This window comes from Tenrec ecaudatus, chromosome 3 (assembly GCF_050624435.1).
Source record: "Tenrec ecaudatus isolate mTenEca1 chromosome 3, mTenEca1.hap1, whole genome shotgun sequence".
Taxonomy (NCBI): domain Eukaryota; kingdom Metazoa; phylum Chordata; class Mammalia; order Afrosoricida; family Tenrecidae; genus Tenrec; species Tenrec ecaudatus.
Genome location: NC_134532.1, coordinates 93,354,863 through 93,374,785, shown reverse-complemented (window position 1 = coordinate 93,374,785; position 19,923 = coordinate 93,354,863). Strand labels below are relative to the sequence as shown.

At 35.7% G+C, this 19,923-nt stretch overlaps 1 protein-coding gene across 1 annotated transcript in view; it reads left to right on the top strand.

The window, feature by feature from the left end:
- The window catches only part of FAT4 (FAT atypical cadherin 4), a 198,391-nt gene that overhangs the window by 85,407 nt on the left and 93,061 nt on the right, over window positions 1-19,923 (top strand). The window contains exons 2-4 of the mRNA XM_075543833.1: window positions 8,174-8,305; window positions 15,013-15,274; window positions 16,593-16,943. Of these exons, the coding sequence (XP_075399948.1) occupies window positions 8,174-8,305; window positions 15,013-15,274; window positions 16,593-16,943 (745 nt within the window). The remainder of the gene's footprint in view (window positions 1-8,173; window positions 8,306-15,012; window positions 15,275-16,592; window positions 16,944-19,923) is intronic.

The following is a 19,923-nucleotide window of genomic DNA, read 5'->3' as shown; positions in this document are numbered from 1 at the left end:
CCACAGTAAAAGTCTGAAGTCTGTGGCGGTGTGTGTGTGTGTGTGTGTGTGTGTGTGTGTGTGTTTATATACTGTCAATCTGAGACAGGGTGGAGTCTAGATGATTTTTTAATGGAGACATTTATACATGAGTAAAATATTTTTATTTGTCTGCCAACCTGTTATTTTGCTACTACGTGACTTCAGGGAATCTTTTTGCTTTATCTTATAAAGAGTGCCTCAGGGCCATTGTCTCATAGAGTCCTGTAGTCTTATCTGGTCCAAATAAATCTGGACTTCTTAGAAATCTTACTTCTGGTCTATATTTTTCTCCTGTTCTTTCAGGATACATATACTGTGGCCCTAATCAGAAAGATTAGTAGAGGTAGCTGTTTACCATCTCTTCTGTTCTCAGGCTACATGAGGTTATGGCTCATGTAGACTATTAGCTCTGTAGAGTAGTTACTTTTCTGAACATTTGGTTCCTGCTTTCTTTTCAGCTCCTGATGAGTACAGACAGACCTATAATTGTATCTTAGATGACTTCTCACAATCTTTTAAGACTCCAATTTTCTCTCAACTCACAGTTGATGCAGAACATTTGACTGAATTGTCTCATGGCATTAAGTCTTAAACATTTAAACCCAGAAAACATATCTCAAAAGGTACTCAGATCTGTTTAAGCAATGTATGTAACTTTGTACTCTGTGAATATATCCTATATATGTACATGTGTCTCATCAAAAATAGAGGATAGTATGTATGGCTCCATTGTTAACTAGGGCTGACATATTTGCTCTGAATAATTTGACCACAAAGTTATCAATCACCCTTCTTGTAACTGTGGCTAGTTATACCACATATGTTCTTAAGGGGAGAAATGCCTAAACATCAAAGGTCAGCATTTGATAGGTCAACATTTGATAGGCAGCTATAAAATATGCAGGTGTCTTATCTTAATGGTGTAATGTTTCTTTCATCTTTAAAGGTCAGTTTTCACAACTTTAGAAATTGATACTTGGAAAAGGCCCTTAATTAAATTTATGCAAGCTGTTGGAAGTTTTAATTTGTTTTATTTAATATAGTAGTAAGGCACCTTGTGCATTTCAAGGGTGATTTTTCTTTCCAAAAAAATTTAAATTATTAGTTTACTCACTTCACTTCTAAAATATATAAAGGTAAATATTAAGATAATAGAGAGGTAATGTTTGTGTTAAAAAGGTAGATGTACAGTAGTATTTAGTTTGTCTTTAATAGTAATGGTCTTTAGTTTAAAATACATGCAATTTATAATTCAGGAATAATATTATAGGCCATTCTCTTTCTATATTTATTATTTCATGTCTTACTTCTTCACTACAAGTGGGTACAGTATTTTCTTGCATTCTGTGATGTTAACGACTAACACATGGCTGTTAGGTGATAGAATTTAAAATATTGAATGAATAACTTTTAAGGTAAAAAGCCACAGTTCAGACAAAAAGAGTGTACAATCTTGGATATTTTGGATAGGTTTCAGGGATTGTAGGATAATAGGTGCACCAAATTCAAACATCCTGTCCTAGGTAATTCATACATCAGGCTGTTGAGATTAATTAGGGCAAAGAAACTGATAATCATATCTGAGAAATTATAGAGTAGCAGAGAAAATAACCAGATATTAAATGTAATGGAACACGATGTTCCATACACTTTTGTTAATGGGATGAAACTAACTTTGGGGGAAATATATAGACCATCTTATTAAATTGATTACCACTGATCTTCACATTACCCTTATTCAAGAATATAGAAATACACCATTTGTGCATATCATATTATAATGATTAAAATATTCTGTATCTGTGTTTACAGCAGCTGGATCATAGATACATTCTGAAATGCTTAATTCCATTCTGGCATACTGCATCTGAAGTTATGGAGTTGGCCAATCTGTAGGAAATTAGAAAACGAAGACTTTTAGTTCCATCTCTAGAGATCAAGTAGCCCGCTTTCTTCATTGCATATTGAAGATTGAAGCCAAATATTGGCTGACTAAGGATTATCTAGTTAGTTGGAATATATATGTGGTTCATATTCCTTAGAGGAATAATATTCTCATTTTTACAAGGGTATTTGCATAGTTATGCCATATGGTTTTCTTACATGATGTGTTCTGTGTATTGAACACAGTGAGATAAGGGATTTGTATGGTAGTCAATGAAGATTATTGGCTAAATAGCTCTATGGAATAAGACAGATGAGACTTTCTGATTCTGTCCAGACTTACAGCCTTGGACAGGCACAGGTGCTCTTCTGCTCTGTCCTCTAGGGTCCCTATGAGTCAGACTGCATGGCAACGTGTTTGGTTTGGAGTTCTGTGACATTAGTTAATTCATCTATAAAACGGGAATCAGGAAGTAGTACCGCACTTACACCATAGGAAGGAGCACTGATATCGCAGCAGTAAGAGAGTTTGCCTACTGGCCAAAAGGTCCATGGTTCAAACGCAAGAGTGGTTCCTCGTGGGAAAAATGTGACAATCTGCTTCTGAAAAGATATATAGCCTGGAAGTCTGTAGGTCTGCTTTACTACCTCTCGGGTCACTATCAGCAGACCGCTACTCTATGGAGGGAATACTTTTAGTTTGATTTTACCTTATAGGGTGAAATTTAGTATGCATTTGGCAAATTGTGTGTTAGTTCTATTTTTATAGTGATTAAAATGTAAAAGAAGTCTTTTCAATACATGAGTTTGTCACTTAAAATGAGAAACTCTTTGGTATATGTGTTTACTGCAAGGTATTATTTGCTGATAAACTTTAAAACATTTTGAATTGAAACCAAGCTGGAATTTCCTTACCATCAGTTTAGTTTTCTACACACAAATCTGGAAATTCACAAGTGCTATCTTGTTCTGTCGTATAGGGTCCATATTAGTCAGCATTGATTGGATGACTTTAAGTTTGGTTTGGAGTTCTGTGACATTAGCTAATGCATTAGCTATTTTTGTGATATTAACATACACTTAGACTCGCTTGCCTAAGCATACTCATATATATAATTCTTTTACAAATAAATTTACAAAATCATGTACTATATACACATACATGTAAGGGCTACACATATATGTACACACATACATACACGTGAGGTCAGCAGGTTTGCTAATAAACTAGTATTTTAAATAAATTTTTCAAGGTTAATGCTAGGAGACATTTTAGTACATTTCCTATGCTTTATTCTTCACTAAATGTTATAAATAAAGTACTATGCTCACATATATGAAAATGCATAAATGCATTCATATAAAATATTACTTTGAAAAGCATTGATGATTACACTTTTAGAGGACCAATTCTATTTTTAGAATAAAAGACTCTGAAAAAAGAGACTTTCAGCCTTTTATGTGTATATATTTAAGGGTAAGTACAAAATACTATGGTTTCAGTTCATGCATGGATGGACATATTTCAAATTAAGAGCCTTTTAATAAGTTCCTACAATCAGTAGATGGCTGCAAACACGTTCTTTGTATATTAACTTGTCTTTATCTCATAAGGGTGTTTTCAACAGGTAAGAGCTCTCCACACCTGGAATTCAGTACAGATACACCTCTCAGGAACAATAGTGGGAGCAGTGATATCATGAGAGTAGGAGGCTTTTGAAGAGGGAGAAGGGTGAGAAAAGAGGAATCCATCATAAGGTTGGATATGTAGCCCCCCCCCCAAAAAAAAGGGATGAATAACAGAAATGTGAAGGAAGGGAGGCATCAGACATTGTAAGATATAAAATAATAATAACAATATAAAATTGATTAAGGATGAATGAGGGTGGGAAGGTAAGAGAGTGAGGGAAAAAAAAGAGGAGTTTATACCAAGGTCTCAAGTAGAAAATGTTTTGGAAATGATGATGGCAACATATGTACAAATATGCTTGATGCAATTGATGTATGGAATGTTATTAAGAGCTGTAATATCCATCAATAAAATGATTTTTTTTATTCAAGAAAACTTCAATAACAAAAGGAGAGATCTTAGATCACTTGTTCCCTTGCCCCTGGGTTGGTTGACACCTCCCTTCCTCCCTCCACCCCCTCCTTCTCTTTCCTGTGTCCCACCACCCCGGAACCATCAGTCCCATTGTTTTCTCCTCTGTTTGTTTATTCCACCTATTGTATCTAGATAGACATGCAGAGACAAAGCATGCACAAAAGCAAGACAGAGCAAAACAAAGCAACACAAGAAAACAAAACAACTATAACAACAAAATAAAAGCCTATAAATAGTTCCAGGTCTGTTTGTTGATCTTTAGGAGTGTTTTCCAGTCCAGTTAGATGGGGTGCCCAAATGAAGGCTGAACAGGATTGTGGGACAAGAGGAAAGTGAAAGGAAATATATGAAATAACTAGGAGGCAAAGGGCATTTATAGAGGTCTGAATACAGGCATGTACATATGTAAATATACTTATATATAATGATAGGGAAGAAGATCTATGTACATATATTTGTATGTTAAGTATTAAATAGCAGAAGGACATTGGGCCTCTACTCAAGTACTCCCTCAACACAAAACCCCTTTGTTCTAATAACCTGGCATTCCGTGATGCTCACCTTCCTGACACAATCACTGAAGACAAAGTGGGTGTATAAACAAGTGTGGTGAAGAAAGCTGATGGTGCTCGGCTATCAAAAGATATAGTGTCTGGGATCTTAAAGACTTGAAGATAAACAAGCAGCAATCTAGTTGAGAAAGCTTAGAAGCAACAAAGTCCACATGGATGAAGCCTGTGTGATCATGAGGTATGGATGGGATCAGATATCAGGTATCAAAGACCCAGAACAAAAAAATTGTATCAATTGAATGAGGGGGAGCACAGAATGGAGACCAAAGCTCATTTGTAGACAATTGGTCATCCCCTTACAGAAAAATCACAAGGAAAAGATGAACCAGTCAGGGTGCAGTATAGAACTGATGAAACACATCTTTCCTCTAGTTCTTTAATGCACCCTCCCCCCCACTATCATGACCCTAATTCTACCTTACAAATCTGGTTAGATCAGAACATGTACACTGGTACAGATAAAAGTTTGCAACACAGGGAATCCAGGACAGATAAACACCTTGGGACCAATAATGAGAGTAGCGACAGCAGGAGGGGAAGGGGCAGGGAAAAAGGGGGAACCTATCACAATGATCTACATATAACCCTCTACCAGGAGGATGAACAACACAAAAGTGGGTGAAGGGAGACATCGGTCAGTATAAGACATGAAAAAATAATAATACTTTATAAATTATCAAGGGTTCAGGAGGAAGAGAGGATTGGAGAGGGAGGGAAAAAACAAGGAGCTGATTGATACCGGGGGCTCAAGTAGAAAGAAAATGTTTTGAAAAGGATGCTGGCAACAAATGTACAAATGTGCTTGACACGATGGCTGTATGTATGGATTGTGGTAAGAGCTGTAAGAGCCCCTAATAAAATGAATTTAAAAAATTCATGGCAGAGTGGTCAGCTCAGAAGTTTATGTTTTATGTTGTTGTCAGGTACCTTCAAGTCAGTTCCAATTCAGAGTGACCTTTTGTGCAACAGAACAAAACACTGCCCAGTCTTTTGCCATCCTCACAATTGTTCTTATGAGCCCATTGTTGCAGCCACTGTGTCAATCCATCTCCTAGATTGTCTTCCTCTTTCTCACTGCCCTTCTATTCACCAAGCATGATGTCCTTCCTTCTCTAGGGACTGGTCTTTTTTGACAACATGTCCAAAGAATGTTAGATGAAGTCTTGCCATCCTTGCCTCCATTCTGGCTGTACTACTACTTCTTAAAAAAAACAACTTTAAAATTATTATTAAAAGATCATTTTATTGGGGGCTTTTACTACTCTTATAACAATCCACACATCAATTGTTTCAAGCATATTTGTACATATGTTGCCATCATTATATTCTAGAGATTTATTTCTATGGAGCCCTTCATATGAGCTCCTCTTTTTTTCATCCCCTCCCTTTGACCCATTGATAGATTATACACTATTATTATTTTCCTAGCTCACACCAACCACTGTCTCCCTTCCCCATGGTTTATGTTGTTCGTCCCCCTGGAGGAGTGTGTGGTTATGTGTCGATCATGGCAATCAGTTCTTCCTTCATCTCCTCCTCTCCCTACTTCCCCCTACCCTTCTGGTGTCGCTGTTCCCATTCCTGTTCTTGGATTCCATCTGGCTGTACTTCGTACAAGACAGATTTCTTTGTCCTTTCAGCAGTCCATGGCATTTTCAATATTCGTCTCTAGCACGACAGTTCAAATGCAGTCTTCTTTTCCATGCTTCCTTATACCTTAAACTGAATGGTTGTCAGTCTGAATTGATCCAGAGGTGCCTCAGAAATAAGGTTTGAATGTCTATTTTTGAAGGCTCAGTGTCATGTAAAACCCAGTGTGCAGTTCCATTCTGAAACTCATTGGTCGGCCAAGAGTTGCAGGAGCAACTGCATGTGTATTCCCAAACCATGATCAAACCAGTTGTCCTCAAGTCTAGTCTGAAATTGTTCTCCCAAGAAGCATGAGTGGACATTCCATATGTACTGGAGTTGAACAATGAATTGTCTTGGGGTGCTTTTTTATTCAACTTCCTGTCCATCGGTTATCCCTAGCTCTAAGGAACTCAGGTTTATTCGGACAGTTGGAAAACCAAGATCTCTGCTGTCTATTGAACACTCCCATCTGTCCCAGAAAAAAAGACAATGAGGAAACTGATCCTAAAAGAAATTAAAGGCCATGTTCACCCATCTAATAAATCATGGCGTCAAAGTCTGAATTCTACCCTTGATAATTCTAAAACTCATGATCTTTACGACACTGCAAGGATCTAGGCCATGGTTGTGGGCTGGAGTTGAGGCTATTTGGGAAGTTTTCTCAAAGGAAATGGTATAGAAAATGATTCCTAACCAAAAGGAGAGGAGGCCAAATTCTAACTTCCGAGACTGTCCATCTTAACCATCCGTTACTAATGTGATCCATGTGCTTATGATGAAAAACTCTTACTCACAGGTAGCACTCGAAGGGTGCTGTTAGTTAATAAAACATTTTGGATATGGTTTTCTTGGAGTTTTTTAAGTTTTAATTTTTTAAAAACATTTTCTTGCTGCTCTCTTCTATATCCCCCACTGACTCTTGATCAGAGAAAAATGACAATTCTTCCTTATAGCCCCACACCTCCAACTCCTAGCTAAAGGGAAACCAGAATGGTTGTGCTCCCAACCCTCCTCTCAGATTCATGCATCACCCTGGAATCTGATGGAGTTTTTTTTACAACATAGTAGTACAAGATGAAATTTCATCCTATGAGAAAAATGCCCTGGCTCGATCCTAGCTTAATGCCCAGACGGGGGTTTTCTCCATGACTTAATTTGTGACCCAACTGGGGAAGTTTTCAGTTTTATTAGCAGCTGTCTTCCCTTTACTTATTAGAGATTCAGCTTTTAGCACCTGGCTTAAAAGAGAAAACACATGGTTTGAAGTTATTATTTAGATATCACAAAGCCTTCTCTCTAAACAATTTGTCTTAGGTAGGGAAACAAACAAATAACTCTGGCGGGGATCTTTCAAACAAAGCTGTTAATATTTGCAGCCTACATAAACACTACATCTGAAAGGAATGATTGTTTAGCTTTCATCATAAATAAGAAGAGCTGATAGCAAGACTAGAAAGAGAAGAATTTATGTGTATCTCCCCCTGTCCAATAAAAGGCTGAGGGTTGACTTTAAAGGGAAAAATGCTGAATGGTTCTTAAAACATCAGGTCTTGATTTTTCTCCAAGACATTAGTTGCAAATATTTAAATATTGCAGCAAACATTGTATAGCACCTATTCTATGTTCAAAATGACATTGAATGATTGAATGATGAATGGTCCCAACACTTGGCAGTTCTTCACTGGGGTACAAAACTGGGGATTAAAATGACAGATTATTAAAATGGCATTTTGTAGCTTGCATTCCATGACTGCCATTAAAATTTGGTACTATCCACAAGTAAAATGATCCCTACTTAGAGGTTACGCTGTCCTTAAAGATTTCCTATCACTTTCTATTGTTTTCAAAGGCGCAATTATTTTGGTAGGCACAGTGGTGTCAATTCTTGGCATGAATTTTAGATGATATCCTGTAGACTTATAAGCGGGTCATTTTTCCTTGTTTTTTTCTCTCTTCATAGGTGGAAATAACACTTCAGGATATCAATGACAACCCACCGGTATTTCCAACAGACATGCTCGACCTCACTGTTGAGGAGAACATTGGAGACGGCTCTAAGATCATGCAACTGACAGCCCTGGATGCTGATGAGGTAGCTCAGAGCCTGCTTCTGCATTTCAGAAACTTTCTATTTCAGCAGCTTATCAAATGCCCTGACATAATCCACTACTCAATAATCAAGGTTAAGTGCCATGTACTTCCCTACAAAGAGCATTACTTCTGGAAACGTAATATTACGACGCTAAAACAGAGGCAGGCAAACAAATAACTCATTTATTTCAGTAATTTATAACTCAATTCATCATTGGTTGCATTTCAAATTTCTTGACCCGATTCTTTTATTTTTTCAAATAATAATAAAAATGCAGCTACATCTTTTTAAAATAGCTTGATCATTTCAATTGTCATCTATTTTGTCATAGCATCCATGTATTGATTTTAAAATTTGCATTTATATTTGAAAATAGCAAACCATTGAAAATCATAGAATCGTAATGTTATCTTGTAACTTTGTCATTGCATGTATATGCAGGTGACTGTAAAAAATTACATATAATGTTTACAAAAATTAGATGGAGTGATTGGCAAGTACATGTAGAAAGGCGATGCTGTTTACATAAAATATAGCATATATAGTGAAATGAATAATGCTATCATAATTTTGCATCTTTTAATGGCTATTACTTAGCTGTACAAATTATATTTTATTCTTTTAATGGTCAGAAATATTGTGCCTACTGGTGAATGTTAAATGTTTGGGGCACATTTTATCTATGTAAAATTGATGTGCTTATCGACATAGCTTATAAAATTTATAATTTACTTTTTTCCCATTGAAAACAACTCATAGCTTATTTTCGCCTTTGTGCTGGGGCAAGGGCTTAGTGAATTCTCTGGAGTTACAGAAATAGAATTAAACTCCCAAGACCCCAGTGAACCCCAGTGAACCTCAGTGAACCTCTTTTCCCACAAACCAAGCCCAACTTGAGAGAATTTAATTCCCTGACAGTCATGAAACCTCCAGGAATACCTGTACACTTGATTTTTACCTATAATTAAGCTGCTTATAAATGAATCATTTTAATATTAAATGGTCAAGAAATTATAAATAGATTATCAATTAATTTGAACACTCAATAAAGAAATGTCATTATTTATTCATAAATTTTGCTAAATTCTAACCAATAAAATCAAGTGGCAAAATGATACATATTTAGATCACTGTTGCTTTATTATGAGAGAATATTTTGCCCCTTAAATGACACACTTTGCTAAATTTTTGTTTCACATTGCACCTGTCATGCCATTCCTATTTATTGATATGAGACCTTATCAGCTATAATTTAATAAATATATGATTTCTTTAAAGCTTGTCATTGACAATGTATATTTAAATATTTCACGTCACGACATCTATTTGTTTTTCAGTTGGAAAAGAACAGAAATAACACACATGACGGACACTTTGGTCTCATGCTAAATAATTATATTTGTAAGGGTTGTTTCATTAACTTTACTCTCTGTAGGACTTTAGCAAATATAAGTAATGTGTTTTCTATAATTTATTCTAAAAGTGAATTAGTAATCATTTTAGGTACAATCTATGCTTCTTAACAAGTTAACTCAGTGCTCCCTGGAACTTATACTGAGATTGCTAAGTACAAGCTTTAATGAATAAATAATAAAATTTTACTTGGGACCCTACCCCATTTAGCTGTCTTCACCTACCTCAAAAAAATAAAATTTTCCTTGGAAGTTTCTTTTTTAAGCAAAAGGGAAGAAATTTATTGGAACCCATACAGGAAACCCTAGAGGGGCCCAGCATATCCTACTGTGTAGGCATGCCCAGCAAAAGGTCACATCATTTACTGTACCCCCACATCCCTTGAGCCGAGCCTCAGAGTCCCAGGACTGGCTGGGGGTGGGGACGGGAAGTTTTATTTTTTAATCATCATAATTCTCTCTTCAAAACCATTTATTTGAAAGAGACACCAATCTGTTACTCTTTTAATACTCTTCTCCCGATGCTATTTTAATTTTGTTTTTTTCTCCCAAGATTACAAAAAGTATTAATATAAATGCAATGTTGTCTGCATGTTTATTTTTCTGTCTGCATTTTCTGTATTTGTGGATGTTTCAGTATGCATTGTATGCACACTAAGTCTTTTCAAATTCACCCTTTGGGATATGTTTATTTTTGTGATTTGAAAGCAGTGGAGAAATCCCTAAGTCTGTCCCTAGATATTTGTACAAATAGAATTTTCAGTGTGTTTTCTTTATTTCTTCAAGTTTAAAATATAAGTAAATAACTCATAAGGTTTTATCACTTATGTGCTTTAGTATTTAAAAACAATTTTAAAAAGTTGAATGAAAAGTGAAGAGATGTAGGATAGGCCAGAAGTTTGCTACAGGTGAAATGTGTGGGACTGTAAAGTCTTGCTAGACCAGGGAGAAGGAGGGGAGGTTGTTGGTCATTGAGGAGACATGGGAGTTGTCAGTATATGCATGGTGAGACTATGATTGAAAAGTAATTATCATGACGTACTGTACAACTAGAATCTGGAATGTGTGCAGTGCATAGTTGGATAAGGGTGTGTGTAGGTACACCTATGACATTTTAAAAAAGAAGATATAGTTGTGGAAAACAAACAAACAGAAAAAGGACTGCGTGAGGCCTTTTTTTTAAGTCAAAGTGTTTGCTTTCTTTTTTGAATGTCTTGCCCCTAAATTTTTCAATACGTGCTGACGGCTTCAATGTTGAGCCTGAGGGAATGGCTAAGGAGGCTTCCAATGCTATTCGGATTTTTGGGTTGATTTTTGAGTGATTTACATGATTAACAATGCTTTTAGATAAACCTTGCTTTCCTTTCCTATTCTATTCTCCACAACCAACTATGTAGTTGAATTTGGGGGGAGGGAGGGGTAGCCTATCTCTCACCCAACCAGGACTCTGGTGTCTCTCATCCTGCAGTCTGAGTTGGACTAAGGATCTATAACCCATGTGATTTCTCTTACTTTGAGGGTAGCACTAAATTGTCATACAGCTGTCTGACAGATTGATTTCAACAGATAGATAGGTTTATTTACAACATCAAGACTATGTAGGTCATCAACCAGTTATATGTAGAGATATTCCTTATTATTTTGTGCTTTTCCTTAATTAATAAATCTAATATATGAATGTTGTTGTGCTGGAGAAACTCTCACAGGGCACTGGAGCATCAAGTATGGGCAAAAGAATCACAATTTTAGAATAGCAGCATATACATGTTGAATTCAATTTAAAAATCATTTGAAACATGTGTTGGATCGAGATACACATCTTTCAGAAACACGTGACCCTGTCAGTCTCTTGTTCTGTTTCATAAACAAGAGCACTATGCTTGTCATGGGGCCAGGAGAGTAACACTTTGCTTGATGGTGCCATGCTTGTTATTGAAAATGTTTTTTAAGGTTGTAAAATGCTTTTGCCATGTATGGCTGTTTACTTTTTGAATTCCTTCCACGTGCTTTTGTCTGTGCGGTTCCTCAGGAGAGCAGAATGTTTTTAACCAGCATTATTTTCACTGCGCTGCAGCTGAAACACGATATTTGTTTCTTGGGGTTTTGCTGATTCTGCGTATTTTAGATATTAAATTAATAAAGAGATCTTTCAGAAGACCTAATTAAATCATTACTCTTGGCCAGCCCTTTTTAGGCATGCATAGTACTATTACAATATTCACTACCTCAGCTAATTTTGAATACAAAAGGCATTGTTTCATCAACATAATCTAATGCTTTGCTGTTACTCAGAACTATCCTACGTTAGGAATTATACTATTTCATTTACATAGTAGAAAGTCACTTTTAATGATCAATTTTTACATGGCCTTAGAAAGATGTTTGTCTCTTTGCTTTGGTTTCCAAGGACTTCACATTTTAACAGGTCAGAGTTCAAAGCAACTGCTTTCTTACCTGGACTATATTAAGAGAATAATGGAATTTTTAGTTAAATAGGACAAATAATATTGAATGTGCTTAGATTAGAAGTCCAAAATTCTTCTGGAATGTTTTTGCTAAACCATAAAATTACAATAAATATTTTATATACTCCATGTACACCTGAACATACAAGATAAATGTGGAGTAATGTGTTAAACTCAGCTGTTCCATTACTAAATTAAAATGTGCTTAAAGGCATTGGCTTTACCGAATTTAAGATTGGCTGGGGAACGTAGTACTAAAAGATAGCAAATGCCACTAAAACCACATTGTATAAGAGTATTTTTGTCTCGCCCTGTTAGAAATCATCGTTTTATGAGTCCAACCATGGAGAAAAAGACATCTGGAATCTCTGATGGAAAAGATACATAGAGACTGTAGACGCTCCAATATTTCAGCATGTCATTTTTCTGCCATCACTAACCTCCCCCAAACATATCTTCTTGATACTCTGAATTTTCTACTTTGAATATTTAGTAAAATGAATTTCTAGAAGGGATGATGGCAAAAGTTCCGCTTGTTTTGAGTACGTTTAAATCAAAAGTAATTTTTGAAGTCAACCACTGACGCACTACCCTAAGTGCCAATACTCAACAAGTATATAAGCTAGTACATCAGAAAATCTGTATTCCCTGGCACATACAGCAACTCAAATAGTATCTCAGATTAAGTTATATGATTTCAGAGGTGTCAAACATCAAATACTGAGAGAAAAACATTTTTAAAAGAATAAAAATAAATACCAGTGTGGTAGATGGGATAAAGTTTCTCAAAAAGTTCTCACAGGACAACCCTTACTAACCTTGAAGAATGATCAGGTGTATCATTATAATGGGGAAAAAAAATCCTCAGTGCAGGATTATTGGTCTTTTCTCACCAATGCATTTTTCGATTTTCTGAAAATGTCTTCATAATAAACATCCTAGATTCACCTTCGTCTGTTGAGTACATAAATGAGTTGCTCTCTTCACAATCCTACAAACTAGTTGCCATAACCTTCTGAGCTGTCCTTTCTGCCTAAATTATCTGCCCCAAACAATATTTTCAGAAGCCACAATTCTTAGGGGACATTTTACAATTTTTTCCCCAAAAACATTTTATTGGAAGTGAATGCAGATACCATATCACTCCATAGTTCAATCACCTCCAGCAGTGTTGTACAATTGATGCCACATTCAGTTTCCAAAAATCCTCTTCCTTCTTGACATAAGTAATGTTTTACCTCCCCTCCTCCACCACCCCTACGCCCCTCCCCCTGCACCTCCCCTCCTCCACCACCGCTGCACCTCCCGGGTGCCCTTATCTTACTTGATGTCTCTATCGGTTAATCAATTCTGGGTTTTCTAGACTGAAAAACAGAAAAACATATAACAAAAACTCAAGAGGGTCACCCCAATGACCAAATACATCTGACATAAACCCTACTATGAACAAATCGAGAATGCTGAAAACCAGATCAGGCCCAATGTGCATCAGATGAACTGATTGATAGGGTTTAAACCATTCAAGTCAGGTTTGTCATGGACTTTTTTTGTAAGTCACTCTGAGACTAGACAGTGTCCTACAGAGAGAACTCGTTTGTAACATCCACTGCTTAGAGGTACGTTTAAAGACATTTTGTTAGGAACTGACCAATGCATGTAGGAGTTGGAAGCTAAGTAGCATTTTTATTCCCCTTCTATCACTATGCACATATATATACACATATATACATAATACTGAAGTCTGAAGTTTAGTATAATTTAATTGAAAAATGGTGAAAGATTATACAATACACATATATCTCAGAGATATTGTGGAGTTGATTCCAGACGCTGGAATAAAGCAAAGACCACAGTATCCTAGTGAATGTAAAAGCTATGTTTACATTTTTCTGTGGTCTAGTAAATGTGCAATAACCTCCCCAAACTGAAATCTACTGCCATTGAGTCAAATCCATCTCAGAGAGACCATACAGAACAGGGTAGAATTGCGACATGGGCGGCCACATCTTTCTCTATCAGAGTATCTTCTGGATTTGAGCCTTTCATAACAGTCCGACACTAAATCTCCCGTGCCTCCTGGATCCTTACTGTGCAATAGCATAATGAGAAAGCTTGAAATTGAAAACTGCAGAGCTCTTGCTGGTTTTGAACTGCCAACCACTCAGATCACAGCCCAACACATAACCACTATGGTGGGAGAGGAAGGGGAACCGATTACAATGATCTACATATAACCCCCTCCCTGGGGAACGAACAACAGAAAAGTGAGTGAAGGGAGACATCAGACTGTAAGACATGACAAAATAATAATAATTTATAAATTATCAAGGGCTCATGAGGGAGGGGAAGTGGGGAGGAAAGGGGGGAAAAGAGGAGCTGATACCAAGAACTCAAGTAGAAAGCAAATGTTTTCAGAATGATGATGGCAACAAATGTATAAATGTGCCTGACAGCATGGATGTACGTATGGATTGTGATAAGAGTTGTATGAGCTCCCAATAAAATGATTTTAAGAAAAGGAAAAAAAAGAAAAAGTTTGAAATAGTAGACTTACCAAAAAAGTGAGCATTTGCTCTGGAAGAAGAGTATCGCAAACTTAAGTTAAACTAGAAAAAGAAAAAGATTGTATCTGTGAAATGCAATAAAGGGAAGTGCAACAGATTGGGGTTTGCCAGTACTACATTGTTCTGTGTCTTTCGAGATCTTAGACCTTCATATGAAAGTCAAGTCCAAAGGCCTCACTGTGTCATCTAGCTGTTCAATAGAAACCACGACTGATGCTTTTAATGCTCCAAATTCATCAGTTTCTATGCCCTGTCTTTTTCCTCAGGGTGCAAATGCTCTGGTCACATACACTATCATCAGTGGAGCTGATGATAGTTTTCGTATTGACCCTGAATCTGGAGATCTGATTGCAACCAAAAGGTTGGACAGGGAACGTCGTTCCAAATATTCGCTGTTGGTTCGTGCCGATGATGGTCTGCAGTCATCGGACATGAGGATTAATATCACCGTCAGTGATGTGAATGACCACACACCTAAGTTCTCCAGGCCTGTGTATTCCTTTGACGTCCCAGAAGACACAACCCCTGGTAGGTCTGTTTTTTTTCCTTATGTGCATCTTATAAGAACTACCACTGGCTATACTTAGGAACTCTGTTTTGGTTAGTCTCAAATAATGACAAGTTTTGACCTCATGCTGCTGGTTGTGAAAACATGTACTAGATTTTGAACCTTTTAATTAGCTACCTTTAGTATAATCCCTATGCAAATCACAGGCATTTTGAGAGGAGATGAGGTTAACCATTCCTCTGATAACTAATCTCGGCCATTTCTGTTTGGGAAAGTACTTGTGATATGAGCTGGTAATTTGTTCTAATAACAGTTTCCATACCAGTTTCCACTTTAAAAAATGTACATTATGTGATTAGATTGCTCTTTAGAAGGACACAGAAAATACATGAAAATTTGTGAAGTACTGTGAATACACATTTATTCACATATGGCTCAGGGCAAGTTGATTCCTTTATTCAGTTTCAATTATTTCTGTAAAAGGAAAAAATCTGATGCTAAATAAAAGCTAATTTGCAAAATATATTCAATTTTGCTGATGGGGCTGAGTGATTTACAGCTTCTAGAAAAATATTAGGGGAAAGTGTATTCTGAATTACACTCTCACCTCTTGAAACAGCCCTTCCCTTTGGATATCCCTGAACATTCCATATCCATGTCTTTGTTCCCTTACTTGAAATTCTTCCTTCAAATCGAAAGGAGATTTTGCATCATAAGGTTTCTGCTTGGTAACCTCTTTTGGCAAAAAAAAAGGTATAAAAAATGCACTAAATATTTATAGAGGATTACTTCTCATTGCAGTTCATTGGATTGATTTCAGTTTAACTTCTTACTGCAGTATTTCACTTCCTACTCAAAAAGAGTCGTTTGTACAAATCCCTGTAGCATTATTTATTGTCTTAATTATAGCAATGAACATGTGAGCTGTATCCTGAAGCGTGGTATCCCAGGGCACAAATGTATCTTATCATTTGGAAGCCACAATGCCTGCCACTAGCAACAGAATTCAATCTGCATGGTCCCGGGATTCCTCAAGAAATTGAAAAAGCCTAATGCTGATCAGACAACTCATGTCAGATACAGGATGAAGCTCTGTTCCCGAGGACAGTTCATTTACACAGTAGCATTTGACCCTCTAGGTAGCTGATATATTGCATGCTTATAACGGTATTAACATAACTGTGAATAGAAAACACAGGGATACTATCTTCATTATATAGTCATATATAAAGTAAGGTCTCTACTTTAAATATTTTAATATAGAAATAATACTTCTGTATGGTTTTTGTAATCCCTTCATCCAATATCGGCAAGCTATTGACCTGTTCTTTTTGACAGGCTCTTTGGTAGCAGCGATTTTAGCTACTGATGATGACTCGGGGGTCAATGGAGAAATCACCTATATTGTCAATGAAGATGATGAAGATGGGATATTTTTCCTGAATCCAGTTACTGGAGTCTTCAATCTGACTCGAGCATTAGATTATGAAGCCCAACAATACTACATCCTCACAGTCCGTGCTGAAGACGGTGGGGGACAATTTACAACCATCAGGGTTTATTTCAATATTCTTGATGCAAATGATAACCCACCTATATTCAGCTTGAATTCATATAGCACATCATTAATGGAGAATCTACCTCTGGGATCTACTGTTCTTGTTTTTAATGTTACTGATGCAGATGATGGTATGTACTCTATTTAATTTACCAAAAGCCTAGAACAATTTGTTTGAATTGTGAATATATGTCCATAATTGCTTTTTGCATTTTGTGAATTCGGGTCAAAAACTGAGGGAAATATGTGTATTTTAAACTATAGATTTTTTAATAATTGCTTTTTAAAAATTTTACCTTTCCTTTTTCTCTGAATTTTGTGGCAGTATTGCAGTTTTTAATAATGTTGAAACCAAACAACCGTTTTTCAGTCTTTTTTTCCATAGTAAATAAAATACTTACATTTACATATTTTAATTTTTAAAGGGGATTATAATTTAGAAAGAAAAGATAATATCACACCTTAAAGAAAAATACTTTAGTACTCATAACTGCATATCATATTGCAGACTGACAACTGCTAATAATACTCCAGTGGTGGTAGTGGGTAAGAGTTGGACTGCTAACCACAAAGTCAGAAGTTCAAACCCTTCAGGTGCCTGAGGAAAAAAGATGAGCTTATCTGCTCCTATAAAGATTTACAACCTGAGAAATCCTACGTAGGCTCACAATAAGTTGAAATAATCTTGATAGCAATGGAAATGCTATTTCATTATTTCGTTCAAAGGGTATTTTCAGTCACCAGTGTATACAACAAAGTTAGCATGTTTGAGTTATATCTATATATATTTAATTTATATTTATTATAGAAGCATCTGGAAATTTAATTTTACAAGCTTGTTTCTCCGACCTTTGTTCTAAGACCTATTTTATGAACACACATCTATGCACATCTCTTTGTAAATAATGTATTGAATGCAACATTATCCAAATTGTCATTCCCTTATTTGAATTGTTTAGAAATCTGTGCCTTGTCTCTTTTCCACTGCATGCAGCAACATAGCCTTCCAGTGGAAAACCAGGACAGCCCTTAGATGAGGACATGGGCCTATTGCCAGAGGATGTGTCCAGTGACCCTGGCATGGCAACATTAATTTAGAATTTCCTGGTTCTTCCTGATTTGGATGATTTATGCAATCTCAGAATTCCATTCTATCTATACTTAGTGTCCTTTGAGGAGTGTCTAGAAATAACAGAAAGGCAATAGAGATGAAAAAATCCAGTATATTTTAATAGGCTTAAATCACAACTTTGAAAATGATTTCTTTAGAGTGGGAATAAAGGCATATAGAAATAGTCCTCTTTTATTCAAACATAATTAATATTGGATGCATGATATGGTTTCAACACAGGTCCAAATATTATTATTATATGGTTTCAATATGAGTACTACTATCCTAATATTATTAACAAAAATATTACTTTTAAAAGTGTTGTTATTGACTCTGATCCTTTATATGCAGAGTAGAGTTACTATATGGGATGTTGAAGGATGTAGCATTTTGGAAGCAGATGACCAGCTCTTGTGCCCAAGGAGTAATAACAGTGACAACCAACACTTGTTTGTTTAGTAATTAGTTTGTACCAACTCTGACCTAGGAACATTGCACTATCTACTCTTTATAATCTCCCAACTACCTGAGGATTGTCTCCAATGCACTTTTTAATGCACAGTTGATCTTAACCTCTATTTCATAAGTTGACTTATCTAGTATCATTAACTTTCATTAGTTTAGCTACTCCTGCGATATGATTATTCTCACTAACATTCCTATCATCTTATTTGTACCAATGACTTGTGCCCAACTTTTCTGTAATGAAATATCCTTGATACTTTTTTTGTTACTTGTTAATCATGTGTTTGAGATGACCATTGAATGGTCATTTAGAATGGTTAGCCTAAAGTGTAGGAGAACTCTCTCTCTCTCTCTCTCTCTCTCTCTCTCTCTCTCTCTCTCTCTCTCTATATATATATATATATATATATATATATATATATATATATATATATATATATATATATATATATATATACATACATACACTTTTATTGTGAACAACCAGCTGGAATTCTTCACGTTCATATATGTAGCTATATTAACTATTGACTCAAATATTTTTTTCTTAGAGCGTTTTCCTTTAGTTAGACTTAAGTTTCAAGCTACATTTTACCATTGTTTTAGTTTTGAATACCTCTATCAGTGTAATTTCCTGTACCTTGACCTAAAATATAGGACACAGTTCCTATTCTTTCTGAATTTCAAGGATAATGATAAGAATGTACAGGACTAACTTTATTTGATAAAAACTGGTAACTCAATTACACTCAATAGTCTCTAAGAAGTGAATTTCTAAATACTTTTAAAATTATCAATTTAATCTTAATTTTTCAATGAAAGGTTTCTCATGAGGGAATATTGTCATCTACTTGTGGGAAGAAATGTTATATGAAAATACATTTAGCATTTTACATGTATTTTTGTGTTTAAACTTTAAATGATCAGATAACTTGATTATAATATAGGAAGAAAGCAATATTTTAAGTTTCACGAGAAAATATTTGAAGTATTCATCTCAAACTCCCACAAATACAGTTAAACCTTGCTGCCAATTTGCCCATCTTGAAAGGGTTCTTATTTGATAATTATTTTGCTATTTTCTAGGAATAAATTCATATATTCTTCACACTCTTAGGAATCATGAGAGTGCTTTTATAATTAGCAATAAAATTAATGCTGACAAGATTTATGGGTTTCATATTCCCGTGATCCGATGACTTGTTACAATGGTTTTGAAAACGATGAATGCTTCTGAAACCAGTACATGTGCTACAGCTAGATGAGTAGCTAACACACAGGAGTTCTTTGGAGAGATCACTAGATTATATTTATGGACTAGGAGTCAATGTGTATAATTCATAATGGAACTATTCATCTAATTGTATGTACATATTTTATGTGTTATATTCTTACAATAACTTTTTCACAGGGCTGGATTTGAAAACACACACACATAAAATAAAACTGTTAGCAAGAATCATGTCACTCGATCAGTTTCAGAACATTGGCAGAAAGTCAGCAATATGAATCATTTTAAGTTTAAAGATCTATTA